This window comes from Pongo abelii, chromosome 19 (genome assembly GCF_028885655.2).
Source record: "Pongo abelii isolate AG06213 chromosome 19, NHGRI_mPonAbe1-v2.0_pri, whole genome shotgun sequence".
In the NCBI taxonomy this organism is placed as follows: Eukaryota; Metazoa; Chordata; class Mammalia; order Primates; family Hominidae; genus Pongo; species Pongo abelii.
In genome coordinates, this window is record NC_072004.2 from 346716 (window position 1) to 370349 (window position 23634).

A 23634-nucleotide genomic window follows, 5' to 3' on the forward strand; every position below is an offset into this window, starting at 1 on the left:
AAGCTCAAATGACTCCTAATGTTTTTTCAAATCAGCGGATATTTGTATTCAAAAGCTTTAGGGATGTGTACACACAGAACCACAGAAAAGCAGGAAGGGACCTCCATCTTCATTTCACAGATAAGAAAACGAAGGCCCAGAGACATGAAGAGTCTTATGCAAGGTTTCATAACCAGGCTCCACACAGGAAAAAGAACTCTAATTTATTACCGGGAAAAAACAGAAACAAACAATGAAGAAACAGTAGAAAGGTCTAATATGAACTGACTTAACATTCTAATGCTTTGGTTATGTGAAATGTTTTTCCTCATTATCTTTCATCTTACGCAAGAGGCTTCTTTTTCCATTTGATTTTGAAGATTTGACCCATCCAAACAATGAGCATCCTGGGTGATTTTAAATGAGCTCATAGGGTAAGGCCAAAATTGACAGGTGCTGTCAGCATTTCCTGGGCTCTGCAGCAGGACTTGGAGTAGAATGTTCCGGGTAGACATAGCGAACTGGGAGGGCTTGATGCCCCCAAAGCCAATCGTGTCCATAGCAATGACTATTACTTTCCAAGCTGGCAGCTTTGTATATTTCAAAATCTCAAAACAGTTGATCAACAATGATCTAAACACGACAGCCCTCCATGAAAGGAGGTGGCGACGTGCTCTGTCACCAGTTACAAAGCAGCTCTGAAGCAAGACCAAGCAGGGGCCCAGGATTTCTTCAACTTCCCGCTGGTTATTCCGCATGCTCGTCACCGAACTCCTCTTGATGATCACTGGCCAAGTCAGTATGTGCCCACGTTTGGAATATGTGTGAAAAGAGCTGATTTGCTTTAATACTCCCGTCAGTCACGACTCCATCAGTCAAGTTAAAAGAAGTATTAGCAAAGGCCAAGTGGATTCATGATTTTAAACTTAAGTCAGCTTAGTGAACTAAGAAAGTGATTTAAAGTACTAGAAAACAATAAAAGGTGACCTTGCCTTTAGTATTTTTTTAAAATGTGGCACATGCCTATAGTCTCAGCTACCGGGGAGGCTGAGGCAGAAGGGTCACTGGAGCCCAGAAGGTTGGGGCTGCAGGGAGCTGTGACTGTACCACTGCACTCCAGCCTCAGATGGCTGATGCTTGCCATCATCCACCATGGGTGACTGAAGGTTGGGGTCACAACCTGAACTGCCCAGGATAGCTACATTAAGACCGAACTTCGCAGGTCCCTTTGCATGGCCCTAAACATACGTCATCTCATTTACTATTCATACATGGTCTCACTTAGTTCTCACAACAACCTTGTAGATGAGGAAATTCAAAAAGCTCAAAGAGATTTGGTATCGTGCACAAAATTTCACAGCTGGGACAACCAGGTCTATCTAAAGTCCAAACCAGGTCTATCTAAAGCCCAACCCGGTCAATCTAAAGCCCAAACCAGGTCTATCTAAAGCCCAACCAGGTCTATCTAAAGCCCAAACCCCACAACAAGGTGCTTGCTAGACAACTTCCCCCCAGACCCGCCCCCGCCACCCCACCCAAAAAAAGAATAAAAGCACTTAACTAGGCCTTCGTTAAAGGTAAGGCCTGTTTCTCAAGGAGACGCTAACGAAACATAGTGATCAAGCAAACGACTCTTTATTTTTCATTTTTTTTGAGACAGAGTCTCTGCTGCCCAGGCTGGAGTGCAGTGGTACAATCATAGTTCACTGCAGCCTTGACTTCCTGGGCTCCAGCGATCCTCCCAGCTCTGCCTCCCAAGTAGCTGGGACCACAGGTGTACACTACCATGCTCAGCTAATTAAAAAAATTTTTTTTTCTTTTTTACTTTTTGTAGAGACAGGGGTGTCACCGTGTTGCCCAGACTGGTCTTGAATTCCTGGGTTCAAGCAATCCTCCTGCCTCAGCCTCCCAAAGTGCTGGGATTACAGGTGTGAGCTACCGCACCCTGCCAAAGAACTCTTTCAAAAAAGGAAACAAACAGTACCTTGCACTGGAAGAACAAACATCATGAAAAGCCATCAGTAGAAATGAGACCTCAACTTTTCCAGGTAAACTTTTCATTTGACATTTAGAAGTTACCCCTCTACACTTAAAATTGTTTCTTGTTGTGCTTTTTGTTTTGGGGGCTTGGGTAGAGTTGAATACAGATGGCGTTCAACTGGTACTATCTAAACAAGACACAGTTTGAAGACAGTAAAAATGATGAGTGCCTCCGGGACCTAGTCTAACCACCACAAGAAGAGACTGCGGGGCCCAGAGTGTCCCCAGAGCCCGGCTTCCGCTGCCTGGGCAGGAAGTATGTGCTCTGACTAACACTCCATAGTGGCGCTGGGGGGCCAGCACTCTTTCTAGAGAGAGTCTACTGTAGCAGGAACTTTGATCAGAGAACAGTGCTCCACAACTAGCTTTAGTGGATCTTGTTTTTTCCTATTGCTATAGGAAGCTTGGAAAGAGGTTTCCTGAAAATCTGAATACTTAAATTCCTACTTCTTCACTGCATTAGACAGACACAGAGCATAGACTCAGACAGTTGGGCTCTGGGAACATTTCAGGCAACTGAAGTCTCATAACTGAGGCTGCCGGGGTGTTGGCCTCAAGCAGTAGACTTTACTCAGGCACACACGTATACGCTTACTCTCACTCTGATGCCTGGTGGGGCTCCTTTCACTCCCGCAGCATCTGCTATATTTCCTATAAATATTTTTTTTATTATTATATTTTATTATATTTTATTTTATTATTTAATATATTATATTTTTTATATATTTATATTTTTAAATATATTTAAATATATTTAAATATTTTATATATTTATAAATATATAAATATTTATATTATATATATAATTATTTATAATTATTTATAATTATTTATAAATATATAAATATTTAATATAATTAAATATAAATAAATATATTAAATATATAAATAAATATATTTAATATATTTATATATATTTAATATAATATTTTATTATATTAAAAATATAATTTTTAAAAATTATATTTCCTATAAATACCTATATTTCCTATAGGTACCTTCGGCAAGTGCAGCAGGGCACCGAGCATCAGGTGGGGACCAAAGAGATGAAGGAACATTTATCAAGTGCCTGCCACGCACTGAAGGAATGTTTACCAAGCCCCTACCATGCACCAGGGGCTGAAGGAACGTTTATCAAGCACCTACCATGCACTGAAGGAACGTTTATCAAGCACCTACCATGCACCAGGGGCTGAAGAAACCTTTATCAAGCACCTACCACACACCGGGCGCTGAAGGAACGTTTATCAAGCACCTACTATGCACTGAAGGAACCTTTATCAAGCACCTACTGCCCACTGAAGGAACGTTTATCAAGCACCTACCATGCACCAGGGGCTGAAGGAATGTTTATCAAGCACCTACCACACACCGAGGGCTGAAGGAACCTTTATCAAGCACCTACTACACACCGAAGGAACGTTTATCAAGCACCTACTATGCACTGAAGGAACGTTTATCAAGCACCTACCACGCACCAGGGGCTGAAGGAACGTTTATCAAGCACCTACTACGCACTGAAGGAACGTTTATCAAGCACCTACCACACACTAAAGGAACGTTTATCAAGCACCTACCATGCACCAGGGGCTGAAGGAACATTTATCAAGCACCTACTACACACTAAAGGAACGTTTATCAAGCACCTACCACGCACCAGGGGCTGAAGGAACATTTATCAAGCACCTACTACGCACTGAAGGAACGTTTATCAAGCACCTACCACACACCAGGTGCTGAAGGAACCTTTATCAAGCACCTACCACATACTGGGAGCTGAAGGAATGTTTATCGAGCACCTACCATGCACCAGGCGCTGTGCCTGACATTTTCACATGAACTTGCTGCCTAATGAATGAATGATGTAGTGAAAGAGGTATTATTACTCCTCTTTGTGAGTAATAATAAATGAGGATAAGACAGGCTTGAGGACAGCGAGTGACCTGCCTAAGGAAGCATAACTGCTAAGTTAGCAGGAAAGGTCATTAAGATGGTACTTAAGATGCTGAAATTGAGTCAGCCAGTCTGAGTTCTGACACTGTGCAACCTTCTAAAGGGGTGACCTGAACAAGTCATCTAATTTCTCTGAGCCTCAGTATTCTCATCTATAAAATTGGGATGATGGTAACATCTATAATCTATTATTGAAAGATAATGCATGGAATGCTTTTAACACAGCGTCTCACAGCACGTATAAATTCCACAGTAAATTTTAGCTAGTTATAATTTTAAGAATACTTGCACTATCACTAAAAATCACTAAATTTAGATAACTGATAATTATCAATTAATTTAGAAATGTATCAATTAATTGAAATTATGGTGATTTAAGTTTTATTCTTTTTTTCAAAATAATCTGACTGGGCGCGAGGGCAACATGCCTGTAATCCCAGCAATTTGGGAGGCCAAGGCGGGTGGATCACTTGAGGCCAGGAATTCGAGACCAGCCTGGCCAACACTGTGAAACCCTGTCTCTACCAAAAATACAAAATTAGCCGGGTGTGGTGGCGGGCACCTGTAATCCCAGCTACTTGGGAGGCTGAGGCAGGAGAATCACTTGAACCTGGGAGGCAGAGGTTGCCATGAGCACAAATCACGCCACTGCACTCCAGCCTGCGGGACAGAGTGAGACTCTGTCAAAAAAAAAAAAAAAAAAAAAAAAAAATCTGCATTTTTCTAAAATGGAAGTGATTTAGTTTTGTCATAATGGGAAAAATCTTTTTTATGAAAAAGAAAGCTGTGTCTTGATTCTAGGTAGAACTTACTTGACGGTTTCTTAGTCGTGGCTTTCCGTGGGTCTTCTGAAACAGATCTGCATTTTAATGACTGAGGAAAATGAGAACAGACTTGAGAACTCTTCTAACTGTTTCGAAGTGTCTTTGGGGGATCATAACGCAGCCTCCTAAATGGATACATGTTAACAATCCTGAAACCTAAGATAAATTACGTGCCAGGCTGTAAGAAAATTTAATTTATTCAGTTTCTGTTTTTTCCTAAAACTACCATTAATGGGCAAAACACTAGGTGTGTTTGCTTCTGAACAGAGACTTGGATTATTTAACTGAGTGATGTGAGCAGCCCTAGGAAAAGGCACGGAGAGAGGCGGGGACCATGAGACCAACAGCCCCTGCTCGGGAGCCCACGGCTCTCTATCCTACGTACAGGGGCTTAACCAGACATACTCATTTCCAAGGATTTGTGGGATTTAAATCTAAAAGATAGAATCCTTTGTATTTCCACCAAAACACTCCAAATAACTACTTTTTCCAGAATCAGGAGAACTAGCTTTACTTCTAGCTTCACTATTGTAAGTTATATATGGCTTTGGGCATAATATGAAGAACAGAAGGAGGGAAGGAAGGAAGGAAGGAAGGAAGGAAGGAAGGAAGGAAGGAAGGAAGGAAGGGAGGGAGGGAGGGAAGAGAGTTTGGAGGGAGGGGAGGGGAGGGGGAAGGGAGGGAGGGAAGAAAGAAGGAAGGAAGGGAGGGAGGGAGGAAAGAAGGAAGGAAGGGAGAGTGGGAGGAAGGGAGGAAGGGAGAGAGGGAGGGAGGGAGGGAGTGAGGAAGGCAGGGAGGGAGGGAGGGAGGGAGGGAAGAAGGAAGGGAGGAAGGGAGGAAGGAAGGAAAGAAGATACCAGAAGGAAAGTTCATTAGTTTTCAGGGAAAAATATTCAACGCAGATTGGAATATGTGGGTTGGCTGCTCAACACGTCTTCTCCACTGTAGAAAAGTCCTGGTGTCAGATCAAGAAAAGCTGGAGATGAATACACACCATGATGATGGTGAATGCTTGAAGAACTCATAATCATATCAGCATGAACACTCGTGTGGACCCACCAGGACTGGGCACATGCTGACAGAAATGTATCAATTAATTGAAATTATGGTGATTTAAATTTTATTCTTTTTTTCAGAAAAATCTGGCCGGGCGCGATGGCAACATGCTTGTAATCCCAGCAGTTTAGGAGGCCGAGGCTCTTCCACTTTTAGGCAGGTTACTTAAACTGATTTTGCCTCAGTTGCCACATTTGCCAAAAAGACTTACTCTCTCTGTATGGCATGGCACAATCCTGCATAAAGAGACAGTGTGGTGGCGTGATCACAGCTTACTGCAATCTCTGCCTCTCAGGCTGAAGCGATCTTCCCACCTTAGCCTCCCGAGTAGCTAAAAGATCTGGAGCAGGTGATTTAATGTCTCTGTTTCAGCTTCTTTATCTGTGAAAAGGGGAAATAGCATAGCCATCTTATGAATTTATTGTTAGAATGAAATTAATTGGGTTCCAATTCCTGGTAAGTGCTCAGTAAATAGTAACTTATTATCAACTCATACAGGTTATCTAAGAACATAAGCAATATGGAGGCTGGGCACAGTGGCTCACACTTGTAATTCCAGCATTTTGGGAGGCCGAGGTGGGAGGATCACTAGAGCTCAGGAGTTTGAGACTGGCCTGGGCAACATAGCAAGACCTCATGTCTACTAAAAATCAAGAAAATTAGCCAGGTGTGGTAGTGTGTGCTGGTAGTACCAGCGATTTGGGAGGCTGGGGTGGGAGGATCACTCGAACCCAGGAGGTCAAGGCTGCAGTAAACTATGATTATGCCACCGCACCCGAGCCTGGGCAACAGAGTGAGGAAATTTTTTAATGAAAGAAAGAAAATAACACTATGGGAAGGAAACGTGGTCTAGAAGTTAATTTTGCTATAACTCATCAGCAACACTACTAGAATCTCAAAGTCAGAGTTTCGGAGGGACCACCCGACTTTCATCACATTTTCCTCCCCCTGCTTCGGCCTGGCCTGCAGAAGGCTGCACCTGCATGTGAATCTAGCAAACTCTGCCGCTCTGCATTTCCCTCTCCTTGTCTAGTAGCAGGACTCCATGCCACACCCCCGGGGGGCTCATATTCCTTCATTCCCATATCTCTTCAGTCAGCTCCAGGATGCCACCTGCTGTAGTCAGAAGCCCTTCTGCTATCAGGTGCCATCGAGGAGCATCACTCCATCCTCAACAGCACCGGCTATGGACCTAAAGGTTTCAGGGATTCTATGACCCCACCGTCTCTCACAAAGTTGTCCAAGTTTCCTACTCTACATCTACCAGCTCCACCCGGCTACATCTGCTCAGTAGAGTTATCTATGTCTCACTTGTTAACCAATCTTTGGTCAAAAGGGTGTTTGTGGTCCTTCGGTTCTTTCTCTCCTGCTCCCCGGCTCCCTCTTTACCTTCAAAGTCATTCAGGGAATGCTACAGTTAAGCAAGTACTGTGCTGTGCCACGGGTTTCCAAAATGAATAAGACACAGCCCTCAAGTTGCTCAAAGTTTAATAGAGAAGACAAAGACATAAAAATGATTACATAACAAAGCAGAAAGGTAGTCTAGGTACTGTGGTGTCTTGAAAGAGAAAGAAATATGCTCTAGCTGAGGCAAGAAATGCTGACATTGTAAGGGACTTAGAAGAGCCAAAACAGTGATGAAAAAGAACAAAGTTGGAAGACTCATACTTCTTGATTTCAAAGATTACTACAAAGCTATTATAGCCAAACAGTGTGGTACTGGCCTGAGGATGGACATACAGATGCTGAGGATAGACATACAGATAGATGGAATAGAACTGAGAGTCCAGAAATAATCCCACACATCTATGGTTAACTGATTTTTTACGAGGGTATCAAGACCATCCAATGTGAAAAGAACAGTCATTTCAACAAATAGTGCTGGGAAAGCTGAGTATCCTTTCAGCAAAAGAATGCTGCTGAATCTTTGCCTCACACCATATACAAAAATTAACTCAAAATGGATTGAAGACCTACATTTTTTTCCTTTTTTTCTTTTTTGTGAAGACCTAAATTTAAGAACTAAAACTAAAATTCTTAGAAGAAACCACAGAGTAAATCTTTATGATTCTGGATCAGGCAATGGTATCTTAGATATCACACACACACACACACACACACACACACACACACACACACAGGATATACCAACTTCAGAAAATCAAGGACATTATCAAGAAAGTGAAAAGGCAACCCACCCACAGAATGGGAGAGAATATATACAAATTTCATATCTGATAAGGGGTCTAGTATCCAGATATAAAAAGAACTTTTACAATTCAACAACAGAAAGACAACCCAATTTTAAGATGGGCAAAACATTTAATTCTCATTTCTTCAAAGAGAATATACAAATCGCCAGTAGCACCTGAGAAGGTGATCAACATATTAGTCATGGGAGAAATGCAAACTGAAACCACAATGAGATACCACTTCACACCCATGAAAATGGCTATAATTAAAAAAGGAAAACAAGTGTGGGAGAAGATGTGGAGAAACTGGATTCCTTACACTTTGCTGGTGGAAAGGTACAACAGCACAGTCACTTCAGAAAACAGTTTGGCAGTTTCTCAAAATGTTAAACATAAATTGACCATATGGCTCTTTCAGTTCCATTCCTTAGGTCCCTTAGGTCCTTTTTTTTTTTTTTTTTTTTGAGACAGAGTCTCCCTCTGTCACCCAGGCTGGAGTGCAGTGGTGCAATCTTGGCTCACTGCAACCTCCACCTCCCAGGTTCAAGCCATTCTCCTGTCTCAGCCTCCCAAGTAGCTGGGATTACAGGCGCGCACGCTACCACACCCGGCTAATTTTTGTATTTTTATTAGAGACAGGGTTTCGCCATGTTGGCCAGGCTGGTCTTGAACTCCTGATCTCAGGTGATCTGCCCACCTCGGCCTCCCAATGTGCTGGGATTAGAGGCATGAGCCACCACGCCTGGCCTTTAGGTACATATTGAAGAGAACTGAAAACATGTTCACATGAAAAATTGTACATGAATATTCACAGCATTATTCAAAATTAGAAAGTAGAAATAACTCAAACATCCAATAGATGAACGAATAAACAAAATGTGATCTATCTATATGATGCAATGTTACTCAGCCACAAGAAGGAATGGAGTGCTGACACATGCCCCACCATGAACATGCCCTGAAAACACTACGCTAAGTGAAGAGAGCCAGGCACAAGACGTGCCACATGCCATATGATTCTATGTATGCAAAATGTCAGGAGGGGCAAATCTATAGAGACAGAAAGTAGGCTAATGGTTGTCAGGGGAATGGAGAATGACTGCTGAGAGGTACGGGGTTTCTTTTTGGGGTGATGAAGATGTTCTGGAATTAGATGGTGGTGGTGGTTTCATGACATTGTGAATATACTAAAAACAACTAAATTGTACACTTTATTTATTTACTTATAAAATAGAGTCTCACTCTGTCACCCAGGCTGGAGTGCTGTGCTGCAATCTTTGCTCACTACAACCTCGGCCTCCCAGGTTCAAGAGATTCTCCTACCTCAGCCTCCTGAGTAGCTGGGACTATAGGTGTGTGCCATCATGTCCAGCAAATTTTTTGTGTTTTCAGTAGAGACAGGGTCTCACCATGCTGGCCTCGAACTCCTGACCTCAAATGATTTGCCCTCCTCAGCCTCCCAAAGTGCTCCCAAAGGAGTGAGCCACTGCTCCTGGCCAACTGTATACTTTAAAAGGGTGAATTCTGTGGTATGTGAATTATACCTCAGGTTTTTAAATGGGGACAGACATTTGAACTTGATCTTAAAGGATGTGCTCCTTGGGCAGACGATAGCATGAAGAAAATTCAGGGCAGAAAGAATAAAATGAGAAAAGGCACGGAAGCCACAAAAGAGCCATGTGCATTCAGGGAAGTACACACGGCTGAGACTGGAGAACAGGGCACGTACTCCAGAGTGAGCGGCAGAAACTGACCTAGCAGTGGAGTAAAGAGAGAGATAATGAAAGCTCTATATGCCAACCAAGGAAGAGGCCACGGGATGCCTTCCATGACAATGAGGTCTCCCAGGAAAATGACTTAACCAAGTTGCCAGGCTCAATCCATTTTGTCAAGGAAGTCTCCTTCCGTCAACTCAGAATCATCCAATGACTACACTGCACTTTGGCCAGCCAATAGTCCTTCTGGAATCATCCAACGACTACACTCCACTTTGGCCAGCCAACAGTCATTCTGACATTTATAAGATACACTTATTTACAGTATTGGTTGTTCTCAGTTTTCTTCCCAGCAGGGTATAGACTCCTTGAGGGCAGTCTCGTTTCCAATCTTAACTCTGTCAGTCCAAGTATAGGAGTAGCCTGAGGAGCCCCTGGGATGCTGAATGAGATTGGCAGTTTGAACCAAGCTCTTTAGCTTTCCTAACCTCTCTTTACTCATGTTTTCACCCCGTTTGAACTGCCCTCCTAATCACAAATTCATTCAGAACTTTGCCCTCATCTGTTTCAAACACCACTTCCTTACAAGGGCCTTCTTTGCCTCCCCACCTGGATATGAACTCCTCCCTCTTTAAAGAGGGTGTATTTTGTACTTTTCTTACAGCACTGATTTCCTCATCTCTTAAAGTTACTGGGTGTTGCTGTCATCTTACACATCTCTTGCCCTCAGCTACTGGAATCTAAACACCTTAGCCAAGGGTTTATGCCTTTCTGAGCCTCGCAGCTCCCAGTACTGTGCTGGGCAGGGTCTGAACTGAACTGTTTAACCAGCAGCAAAAATGATAGAATCAGAGACAGAAATAACCATTATCACAAAAGTTTTTTTAAATCCTAGAAGAAACTACACAAAACAGGATGCTGGCATCAAGAACACAGAATGTGTGTTGAATCAGTTTTTAAATCCTAGAAGAAACTACACAAAACAGGATGCAGGCATAAAGAACACAGAACGTGTGTTGAATCAATTTGTGACCACTTGGCTTGTTTATTTCCATCACATGGATTTTATTTTGCTAGAACTCCAGAAGACTCAGACAAAAAGTAATGGCCTCCCAGCTGCTGCGTTCCCAAGTCTGTGGTTTTCCTATGATATAAACAGAGGACTCTGGAGGCACGGTCTCTGTTCATATTTGCTGGTGTGGGCACGGGGGAGAAGTGGAGGGTGGGACGGGGCAGGGTTTGAGGGAAATCCACCGAACGAACCGACAGTTCGTATAAGCAACACTTGCAGTGTTAAACCCCTTCCAACTGTAGATTTTATTGAAAAAAAAAAAAATTCCACTCTTCCTTTGGTAAATGTAAAAATTCTTTCACCAGCTGCATTCCGATCTAAAGTGTGTGGCAGTTCAGGAGAGATGGCAGCTGGAACAGATCACACTCAGGATGTAGAGAATGCTTACCAGCAGCAAGGGGATAATGAGAGCCTGCAAAACGAATCCTCTAAGCAGATGGACTGGCCTCAATTTGCCTGCTCAGAGTGTTCTCCTGTGAATGCTGAGAACACTGGAAGTACCCATCAGCACCGGACTGCTGAAAAGATCAGCTTTTTGAATAAAACTGTGACATCAGCTATTTTAGGACTCGCCACTTCAGTTCATAAAACCCTAAAGCCTACATTTTGGTTTTAATCTTATTTTTGTTAAATATTTACAATCTACTGCAAAACCAAATTCAGACCAAATGTCTGCTCACACAACCTTGTGACATGGTCACTCCTCCTGACAAGAGGGAGAGGGAACTAACATTTAATGAGCATTTACTATGTGCCTGGCACTAGACCCGTCCGTTCCATGTTTCATCCTCATAGCAATGCTGGGAGGCAGAGATCCACAGTTCACTTGGGGTATGTGGGCCCAGATGATGTCATGTTGGCCCAGACAGGTGAATCATTTGCTCAACACCCCAAAGGAAACCCTGGAGGAGTTAGGTCTGTCTGACTCTAAAGTTAGTGTTCCTCCCACTGCCCTCTGGTACTGGCCAGTACAACCTAGATAAATTGTTTCTCCAGAATTTGCTACAAGAGCCTATGACTCTAGAGCAGACGGCAAACTTTTTCTGTAAAAGGCCAGAGAGTAAATATTTAATTTTTTTAGCTTTGTGGGCTAGTCTCTGCTGCAATGGCTCAATTCTACCACCATATTGCAAAAAGGCAGCCATAGATAATACACAAATAAAGGAACAGGGCTGTATTCCAATAAAACTTTATTTTCAAATACAAGCAGTGGGCCAGATTTGGTTCCCAGGCTCTAGTTTGCCAACCCCTGCTCTACAAAGTTCTAGAGTTGCAGCTGCATGTTACTTGGGTTTAGCATAACAAAGGCCCATTTCCAACTTAATTAACAAAAATGAATCTCCCATATTCAAGACTATATGAGAGACAAAAGAGGGGTGAAAGACATGGTCTGTGCACTTACAGAATTGACATTCATTTGGGAAAAAAAGGCATAGGCACATAGAAGTCAAAAATAGGAAGGTGAGGTAGCTCTCGGTAAGTGCCAAAGGAGGAGACTTGAGGGCCAAGGGCTGACTGCCACCACGATATTAGAAAACCAGAGTTCACAACCTGATCAAATACTCTTGCATTGGCACCAGAGCTCAGAAGGAGTCGGAAAAACCTCTCAGTGGGCAAGAATGAAGAATGAGTCAGAAGTTACTGCTTTAAGCACTAATGAAAACACCCATTCTGGTGAGACCACACCAAGGTTTTTAGCATGTGTCAGATACTAATCAAAGATAATACGTAAATAAAGGAACATGGCTGATTGATTTTTAATTAACAAAAATGAATCTCCCATATTCAAGACTACATGAGAGATAAAAGAGGGGTGAAAGACATGGTCTGTGCACTTACGGAATGACATTCATTTGGGAAAAAAAGGCATAGGCACATAAAAGTCAAAAATAGGAACATGAGGTAGTGCTCAGTAATTAAAAATGATCCATCTCAGCTGGGCACTGTGGCTCATGCCTGTAATCCCAGCACTTTGGGAGGTCTCGGTGGGAAGACTGCTTGACGCCAGGAGTTCAAGACCAGCCTGGGCAACATAGCAAGACTCTTAGCTCTACAAAAAATTTAACAAGTAGTTGGACATAGTGGCATGCACCTGTGGTCTCAGCTACTTGGGAGGCTGAGGCAGGAGGACTGATGAGCCCAGGGGGTCAAGGCCACAGGGAGTCATGGTGGCACCACTGCACTCCAGCCTGAGTGACAGAGAGAGACCCTGTCTCTAAAAAAACTATAAATAAACCACAGACAACATCTCCTTTAGACTCATCAAACACATTTACTTCGTCTCTTTTTTTTTTTGCCATCCTCCAATACTGTAATGTTCTGTCTCATTCTAAAAGAACAAGCAACTGAACTGACGCAGGTGCGACACAAACTGAGTGCTTTCAGGAACTCCGGGGGCCTTTCCATTCTCCTCTCAGCTGATCCTTTACGCTCCGATGAGCCTGGAGAAGCTACAGACAAGGGCCAATAGAAGCCACCTTGGGCTGCTCTCGTTAGTTTGTAGGATGCCATTTCCCAAGACCTTACCTTGCTCATGGCAGTCAGGGCAGGATCACAGGCAGCATCCAGATCCTGAACCAGCAGCTGAATACTGCTGGAGATGACGCTGCAAATCAAACAAATCACTGTGGTCACCCCTTCAAACAACGGCCGTCTGAATGACTGACACTCAGGCCCCTGTGTAAAAATCAGATTCATCATTTCATCGGCAAAGTTTGAGCTTTAATTAATGACAGCGGAGGAATAGCTTGGCTCTTTCTTCATGTCCTGGTTTTATCTGGGTGTGTTCTCACCCAGTCAGGATACAGAATCCCACGGTCGGTCTCCCTAATCACCACCCCAGTATCCCTGTTCACATCTTCCTCCAAAAGAACCTGCTTCCCAAAAATGTTTAAGTCAGAACTGAAGAAAATAAAAAGTTAAGAAAAGTGGAGGAAATAAACTAAGAAGAGAACTTTGATTCTTCCTCAATAAGTGGTTGATGTGAAAGCTGAGGCCTGGCCCATGCCTGTCTCATTTAATGGCAGTGGAACAGAAACTGACCACAACAAAAATACCACAAGGTCCTAACAGGGAAAGAAGGCTTTACTGTTAGAACTTCCTGGATGGACCTCCCCTGCCACTCCCACACTCTTATTCCCTCAGTGGCTAAATTCAAGCCATTTATACTTTATACTTTAAAACACTGAAGGTAGGCCTGGCCTTCTGCGACGGCCAAGGGAGAACGTCTTCTCTGTGGTTATTCTTCACAGTGAGACAGTGAAGACCCCACAAGCTAAAAGAGCAACTGCATTTGAGGAGGTATAATGGCAGCCCAGTTCTGAAGCTTCTTCTTAGTGGCCAGTAGGGACTCATTCTGACCTAACAGAAACCTCTTAGGTTCTGCAGTAACTAAAGCCAACAGCCTGAGGCACGCTGCTGTGTAGTCGAGAAAGGGCAGGCAGCCAGCAAGCGTGTACAAGGTATATACGTGCTGCACGCTGTTGTGTAGTGAGGAAAGGGAAGGCAGCCAGCAAGCGTGTACAAGGTATATACGTGCTGCACGCTGTTGTGTAGTGAAGAAAGGGAAGGCAGCCAGCAAGCGTGTACAAGGTATATACGTGCTGCACGCTGTTGTGTAGTGAAGAAAGGGAAGGCAGCCAGCAAGCGTGTACAAGGTATATACGTGCTGCACGCTGTTGTGTAGTGAAGAAAGGGAAGGCAGCCAGCAAGCGTGTACAAGGTATATACGTGCTGCACGCTGCTGTGTAGTAGAGAAAGGGCAGGCAGCCAGCAAGCGTGTACAAGGTATATACGTGCTGCACGCTGCTGTGTAGTCGAGAAAGGGCAGGCAGCCAGCAAGCGTGTACAAGGTATATACGTGCTGCACGCTGCTGTGTAGTCGAGAAAGGGCAGGCAGCCAGCAAGCGTGTACAAGGTATATACGTGCTGCACGCTGTTGTGTAGTGAAGAAAGGGAAGGCAGCCAGCAAGCGTGTACAAGGTATATACGTGCTGCACGCTGCTGTGTAGTAGAGAAAGGGCAGGCAGCCAGCAAGCGTGTACAAGGTATATACGTGCTGCACGCTGCTGTGTAGTCGAGAAAGGGCAGGCAGCCAGCAAGCGTGTACAAGGTATATACGTGCTGCACGCTGCTGTGTAGTCGAGAAAGGGCAGGCAGCCAGCAAGCGTGTACAAGGTATATACGTGCTGCACGCTGCTGTGTAGTCGAGAAAGGGCAGGCAGCCAGCAAGCGTGTACAAGGTATATACGTGCTGCACGCTGTTGTGTAGTGAAGAAAGGGCAGGCAGCCAGCAAGCGTGTACAAGGTATATACGTGCTGCACGCTGCTGTGTGGTAAACGGCAGCGAGCAAGTGTGTGCAGGGTACATACGTGCTGAACGTGTCCATCTCTCCAGTCAGATTGATTCGTTCAATCAGACTTACATCCACTTTTTCTTTGAGTTTTTCTTCTAGCTGTTGAAAAACAGGAGAAACGGATGCATGGTTAATGATTATCCAAAGAAGTACCATCACAATAATAGTTAACATTTACTGAGTTTGATGATTCAGGCACAATTCCATACACTTTTTTTTTTTGAGACGGGAATCTCGCTCTTGTTGCCTAGGCTGGAGTGCAGTGGCGCGACCTCGGCTCACTGCAACCTCTGCCTCCCAGGTTCAAGCAATTCTCCTGCCTCAGCCTCCGGAGTAGCTGGGACTACAGGTGCACGCTACCACGCCCGGCTAATTTTGTATTTTTAGTAGAGACGGGGTTTCACCATGTTGGTCAGGCTGGTCTCAAACTCCCAACCTCAGGTGATCTGCCTGCCTTGGCCTCCCGAAGTGCTGAGATTACAGGCGTGAGCCACCGTGCCTGGCCAACCTTCCAACCTTATGAGGAAGATTCTATTATTATCATCCTCATTTCACAGATCAGAAAAATAGAGGGGGGGGCATACCCAAGATAGAAGTGGTAGGGCCAGGAATCAAACTTCCCCCAGAGCCTGTGCCCTTTAGCACTGTGCAGTACTTGTTTCTTATGACACATCAATAATTCACATCAACTCATTCTGAAAAGACCCTGATTTTAAGATACTCCCTGCCCCATGAACTACAGACTTGCCCACCCAGATTGGAAACCTTTGGTGGTGAGTAGCAGTAAAACCAGCTAAAATAGTCAGTGAATGCTACTACGGGCCAGGCACCCCATTAAGGCATTGGGGATACAGTGGTAAACAAAAGAAATGTGGTCCCTGCCGTCATCAGCCGACAGCCGGGGACAGAAACACTCAACATGCTCCTGGAGCTCAAAGAAAAATAACGGGACCAAGACTTGTAAATACTTGGAGATATCCCTGGGAGTTGATTAATCTAGCAATGTAAACGTATTACACAAACTCTAAGAATAGCTAATGTTTTGGCCTTCTTTTTTGAAACGGAGTTTCACTCTTGTTGCCCAGGCTGGAGTGCAATGGTACGATCTTGGCTCACTGCAACCTCTGCCTCCAGGGTTTAAGCGGTTCTCCCGCCTCAGCCTCCCGAGTAGCTGGGACTACAGGCGTGCGTCACCATGTCCGGCTAATTTCGTATTTTTAGTAGAGACAGCGTGTCACCATATCAGCCAGGATGGTCTTGAACTCCTGACCTCAAGTGATCCACACACCTCTGTGTCCCAAAGCACTGAGTAGCTGGGATTACAGCTGGGATTACAGGTGTGAGCCACCGTGCCACGCCAGAATAACCAACGTTTTGTCTTAGATTTGAATGCTGTTGGGGTGCATAAATTAGTATAACCTTTTTGGAAGGCTATTCAAAAAGCAAAACTTTAAATACACATATTGCCTAACCAGCAATTTCACAACTAGAAATGCATTTCAATGAAATAAGGAGAATAACATATAAAGATACGCAAGTATTTTTTGAAGCATTCATTAATTCAACCAATATTTACTGAAAGCCCGCTTTGTTCAGGCTGTGTAAGAGAATAAGAGTTATTCAGTGAACAAAACAGATCAATACTGTTCTCATAACGCTGGAAACAATCTACATGTGTATTTACAAAGGATAAAACAAATTACGGCACAGGCTTATCGTGCTTAAACTCTTCAGCAGCCTCTTCCTATGACACCGAAAATAAAATCCAAATTCCTAACCATGAATTGGGTCCTGCCCAGCTTTCTGGCCCCATCTTGCCACTTTCCACCTTGCCTGCTAAGCTTCAGTTACACTGGCCTTTTAAATTTCTGGGAGACACCAGGGTCCTTCACCCTCAGGACCTTCATGCTTCACACTTCCTTCTTCCTCTCCCTGAAACATGGCCTGCTCAGCCCTGCTGACCCACTCCCTTGTTTTGCCGCACCCCCGCTTTCTAAGCCCTCCAGGCTCCTCACTTTTTGGCCACATGTTGGCCATGCTGGTCTCAAACTCCTGACCTCATGATCTACCCGCTTCAGCCTCCCAAAGTGCTGGGATTACAGACATGAGCCACCACGCCCGGCCTAATTTTTGTATTTTTAGTAGAGATGGGGGTTTCACTATGTTGGCCACGCTGGTCTCGAACTCCTGACCTCAGGTGATCCACCCACCTCGGCCTCCCAAAGTGCTGGGATTACAGACATGAGCCACCACGCCCGGCCTAATTTTTGTATTTTTAGTAGAGATGGGGGTTTCACTATGTTGGCCACGCTGGTCTCGAACTCCTGACCTCAGGTGATCCACCCACCTCAGCCTCCCAAAGTGCTGGGATTACAGGCGTGAGCCCCTGCACTCGGCCAGAGTATCATTCTTTATACCTCCTAATGGAATAATGGATCTGGCCTTTGAGCATCAGAGGCTGCTTACATCACACAAAGAGCAACCAAACATTATGTATCTTGATGGTAGACGTACAAAACATCATTATGATGTAGTTTTCTGTAAAAAAGAATCTGAATCAGCTCAGGCTTCTACATCTAACTACCAATTTATGGAAAATACGAGACAAAGTAAAATGTCCATTAATACTCGTGGGTGCAATCAGCAAAATCCAAAACTAGGGAAAATCTACAGGGCAAACAACGCAGTTTCTTTAAGAAAAGATTGCAGACGGGGCAAAGAGAAATGGAAGAAGAAACCAGAGACTTAATAATCTGAGCAGGCCGGGCCCAGTGGCTCACCCGGCAATCCCAACACTTTGGGGGCTGAGGCAAGAAGATCACTTGAGCCCAGGAGTTCAAGACCAGCCTGAGCAACATAGTGACACCCTATCTCTACAAAAAATAAAAAAATACTGGCCAGGCATGGTGGCAGGTGCCTGAACTCCCAGTGTAGTCCCAGCCACTTGGGAGGCTGAGGGTAGGATCGCTTTCGTTCCAGGTTGCAGTGAGCTGTGATCATACCACCGCACTCCAGCCTGGGCAACAGATTGAGACCCCATATTAGACAAAAAGAATCTGAGCAACAAGGAATTGGAAAATAAAATTTAAAAGCAACACCAATAATACATCATTATTGGTTCATTAATTGTAACAAATATTTCATAATAATGTTAATAATATGGGAAACTGGGTAAGTGGTATATGGGAACCATACAAACGATCTTTGCAATTTTTCTATAAATGTAAAAGTATCCTTAAAAGTGTAGTTTATTTTTTTAAAAAAACTGTTTACAATAGCAATTCATAACATCGTTTTGTGGTTTGATTGTGTTCTCCAAAGTTTATGTGTTATAAACTTAATCCCTGATGCCACAGTGTTGAGAGGTATTAGGTCATGAGGGCTCTGGCCTCATCATGGATTAATGCCATTATCTTAAGAGTGGGTTCTTTTATTCCTTCAAGAGATCTTTATTAAGCACTTATTATGTACCAGGCATTGTATTTGGTGCTAATGAACAGAGGCGAACAAAGTAGACTCTTTCTGGCATGTAACTTAAAACTAATGGGGGAGCCAGATAATCAGGAAGTAAGCCAGCCGAGATGTAACTTTGGTTTTGTGGTGTTAGGAAAGAAATTTGGCAGTGCTGGAATAAGGGAGCTGCCTACTGAAGCGGGGTGGCCAGGAGGGCCTCTCTGCTGAAGGGAGGTGGTCAAGGAGGGGCTCTCTGAGGAGGCGATACTGAAGCGGGGACCTGAGGCTTGGGGAATGAGACTGCCAAGTGAGAAGCCACCACACTAGGCTAATTTTTGTATTCTTTTAGTAGAGACGGGGTTTTGCCAGTTGACGAGGCTGGTCTTAAACTCCTGACCTCAAGTGATCCACCCTCCTCAGCCTCCCAAAGTGCTGGGATTATAGGCATGAGCCACCACGCCCCCACTCTTCTGGAGGCTCTGAGGAAGAAACTATTCACATCTCTCTTCTAGCTTTGGGTGTTTGCTGGCAATCCTTGATGTTCCTTGGCTCATAGAAGTCTGACTCCAGCCTCTGCCTCCTTCCCACAGCCTTCTTCCCTGTATTTCTGTGTGTTCAATCTCTCTCTCCTTTCTAAGGACAACAGTCACTAGATAAGGGCCCCCCCAACCCTACATCCAGGGCCATCTCATCTTGAGATACTTAATTACATTTACCAAGATAAGGTCACATTTACACATGTCCCAAGGCCTAGGACTTGGACATATTTCGGGGTTGGGGGGACACTTCAACCCACTATATCTCCCTAGGTTCTCTTGAGATGACACTAATAGTCTTTGATATTTTTCTTGCTTTTTGTATGACATGATGTTCTGGTTCATCTTGTACATTTCCTGCCCTTGACCTGGAATTAGTCATTTCTCCAGGAATCTCTGGTTTCTTTCAGTGGAAAATTGTATTTAGAGATCACGATAAAGGTGCTAAGAATGTATTACTTTTATCATCAATAAAAACAATTTTCACTAAATAAAAAATAATTGGCTACTTCTATCATCAGTCATCAAAATGGTCTTCAACTTATTTCTAGAACTTCTAAGAGTCTGTTATAGAAAACTAATGCAAAACATTTAAGATGCTATATTCAGAAAGACATTCTTTGTAAGGATTATCTTTTTTTTTTTTTTAGAGACAGGGTCTCACTCTGTCACCTAGGCTGGAGTGCAGTGGTGTGATCATGGCTCACTGCAGCTTTGACCTCCCAGGCTCAAGCAATCCTCCAACCTCAGCTTCCCAAGTAGCTGAGACCACAGGCATGTACAACCACACTCAACTAATTTTTAAATTTTTTGTAAAGACCAGGTCTCACTATGTTGCCCAGGCTGGTCTTGGACTCTTGGCCTCAAGCGATCCTTCCACCTTGGCTTCCCAGAATGCTGGGATTACAGGTGTGAGCCACTGTACCCTGCCAGGATTATCTATAAAAGCAAAATTTTGGCTGGGCACGGTGGCTCACGCCTATAATCCTAGCACTTTGGAAGGCCAAGGCGGGTGGATCACGAGGTCAGGAGATCGAGACCATCCTGGCTAACACAGTGAAACCCCGTCTCTACTAAAAATACAAAAAATTAGCTGGGCGTGGTAGTGGGTGCCTGTAGTTCCAGCTACCTGCAGTGGCTCACGCCTGTAATCCCAGCACTTTGGGAGGCCGAGACGGGTAGATCACAAGATCAGGAGATAGAGACCATCCTGGCTAACATAGTGAAACCCCGTCTCTACTAAAAATAAAGAAAAATTAGCCAGGCGTGGTGATGGGAACCTGTAGTCCCAGCTACTCGCGAGGCTGAGGCAGGAGAATGGCGTGAACTCGGGAGGGGGAGCTTGCAGTGAGTCGAGATCGTGCCACTGCACTCCAGCCTGGGCGACAGAGAGAGACTCCGTTTCAAAAAAAAAGCAAAATTTGAAGCAGCATAAACAATGATCAGGGATACTGCTAAATAATTTATGGTATAAGGCCAGGCGCAGTGGCTAATGCCTGTAATCCCGGTACTTTGGGAGGCCAAGGCAGGTGGATCACAAGGTCAGGAGTTGAAGATCAGCCTGGCCAAGATGGTGAAACCCCATCTCTACTAAAAAAAATAAAAAAAATAAAAATAAAAAAAATTAGCCGGGGGTGGTGACGGGCATCTATAATCCCAGCTACTCAGGAGGCTGAGGCAGAAGAATTGCTTGAACCTGGGAGGCGGAGGCTGCAATGAGCCAAGATCATGGCCACTGCACTCTAGCCTGGAAGACAGAGCAAGACTCTGTCTCAAAATAAATAAATAAATAAATAATTTATGGTATAGTCCCTTAAAGAGAAATATTATGTGGTCAAAAACAATGATAGTAATAATGACCCTGTAATGATAGTTATGATTATTACTATCATTATAATGACAGGAGAAATGCTAATGCTATGTATGACACTAACAATAAAAGGATATAACAGTGAATTAAGATTGTAACATACAAAACTATGTCTATGAATAACGATTGAAAAAATACCCCAAATTGCTACTATGATTATTTGAGGATGATGGGATTAAAAGCGATCTTTTTTTTTTTTTTAAATACTATGGTTATTTTACCTTTAAAATACCATATTTACATGTATTGTATTTCTTTCTGTGCACACCCAAAATAGTTAAACAGTGTTTCTTCATGAAAGAACTCTGGAACCCCTGCCTTGGAGGTCCTTACAGATAGTGCCATCTTACCTGGGGAGTGGCCTGGGGCTAAACGGACTGCTCTGTGGCTCCACGGCCAAACCCTGGAAGGTCATGACCTTCGCAACTCAACATGACCAGGTCCCCAGGCAGAGTGTGCTGCTGCCTCTGCCTCTGGCTGGCTTACGTTGCCACCGAGGGGCCTTGGTGGACACACTTCCTATTTGACCTGCTATATTGTTGCCCTGGCACACAGGAGCTCCAAGCTGTGCTGTCTGAACTATCATTTATGACTGTCCTCCTGTGGTCTAGGCATCTGTAAATTATAAATACAAAGTGGGTAGAAGAGCAGAACCTTTCCAAATCACTTTCTTTCTCTTGGCCTCAGGGGAATCCCAGACCAAGTGTGAAAAGGATTTCTAATTCCATGTTTAAGGCTGAATCAAAGGTTATTCTGGGTCTTCCTTCTGCTCCATCAGTTGCTGAACTATGGCCATGTGGGGGCCTCCAGCAGAGGCATCACCCTTTCCTGTCCCCCAGTTCCTGAACGTCAGCATCCCAAACAATGTCTATTTGTTTAGGCAGATTGAAAATGCCATGTAAATTTCAGAAGACACATAAAAGCCCAAAGGATTCTGCTTAACTTAGTAACACTTCTGAGCATGGAATAACTGGCTGTGACTCTTCATCACCAAAGGCTGAGTCCTAGCACAGACAAGCTTGTTACTGCTTTTCTCGTATGGGTTGGAGTGCTACTGACCTACTTTTAACAGGTCGTGCCCTTTGAGGAGCTTACACAACTCCAGGGAGGTGACCAGTCATACTTTCTTGCCCAGTCTTCTTTTAACAAGGCCTTTCTGTAAGACAGCTGCCTAGGCAGCCTTATGGCTGGACAGCGAGCTTTCCTCTGTGGCAGGCCAACTGGTCTGACCCAAGGTTGTCTGTGGCCACGTTAGGACGTATATTCTTACTCGCCGAGCGACGCAGCCCAGAGGGTTCAGGAAAAGGAGGTGGTGAGTGGGCAGCCAGGATGGCTCACCTGCTGGGTGGTGGCCAGACAGTACTCTGCCGTGCTCAGGATACTACAGATGAGGCAGAGCTCCTCCAGAGTGAACTTGGCTACTTCTGAGCCCTCCTTTTCCTTGAGGAGGCTGCTGATGGTCAGCCCTCCACTGCTGGTTGTAGTTCTGAGGAAAAGGAACAGGAACAAGTCAGCGTGGAATTTCTAATTTGCTTCCTGAACTGGAAACTACATATTTTAAGACAAAGAAAAGGGGGAAGTAAAGGCTGGACATGGCCCAAATCAATCCACATACAATGAGTCCTTTTCCTACTGACCTTGACTATTATCTGTTTAGGTCCTCTCACCATCAGAAATAGGAAGAGATGATCCCTATTTTAGTTAATCTGAATCATCAGCCAGTCATGAGTCACATTAACTAGGATGGTCTAATATCCAAAGGGAAGGCTGCTGAGCTGTCCTCTCTTTAGCTTGGAATCTCCTGATGTGCAGAGCTCATTTAGGACCATGTGAAGCACGAAAGGTGGTTACTTACCCTGTTTCTTTCAGTTAAGAAAGTCTGCACTGGGACTTATGTGTGCTTGTGGAGGAGTACATAAGCGAATGTGAAGACATGCTTCCTGCCCAAGGCCCTAAGTGTCTCAAGAGGCCAAAACCCATCACACATCCTCCTGTGACTACAGGTTTTTGGGGCAGCCCCAGCTACTGAGTGAGTTCTATGGTAGTAACCACTACCCACTCATATCTGGATGCTTCGGAATCCTCTGTTGGTTCCTTTCACCTTGCCCCCACTTCTGTGGACCGTCTCTTTACTGACATAATCCCAGCTGAGTATGCCATTTTTTTCCTGTTGAGACGCTGACTAATATACGTGGGAAAATGCTCCCAGGATGAAGTTAAACGGTAGCTGCAGGGAATAAAGCTATAAGCAGTATAGCCCCAATTCCGTGACACAAACAAACAATAGCATGCAGATCACACACATTATGTATCTATCAAGAACGGAAAAATATATACCAAAAAGTTACGTTCTCTTTGGGTAGTGAGATTATACATAATTTTTTTTTTTTTTTTTTTTTAGGTGGAGTCTCCCTGCAACGCCCAGGCTGGAGTGCAGTGGCACAATCTCGGCTCAGCGCAACCTCTGCCTCCCAGGTTCAAGTGATTCTCCTGCCTCAGCCTCCCGAGCAGCTGGGACTACAGGCATGCACCACCACACCCTGCTGATTTTTGTATTTTTAGTAGAGATGGGGTTTCACCATATTAGCC

The 23634-nt window shown here is 44.2% G+C and overlaps 1 protein-coding gene across 1 annotated transcript in view; it reads right to left on the reverse strand.

Annotated features, from left to right (window-relative positions):
- VPS53 (VPS53 subunit of GARP complex) overlaps nucleotides 1-23634 on the reverse strand; it is a gene marked incomplete at its 5' end in the record, with an annotated part of 163273 nt that overhangs the window by 6850 nt on the left and 132789 nt on the right. Inside the window, 3 exon segments of the mRNA NM_001133283.1 lie at nucleotides 13358-13436; nucleotides 15203-15285; nucleotides 22384-22531. Of these exon segments, the coding sequence (NP_001126755.1) occupies nucleotides 13358-13436; nucleotides 15203-15285; nucleotides 22384-22531 (310 nt within the window).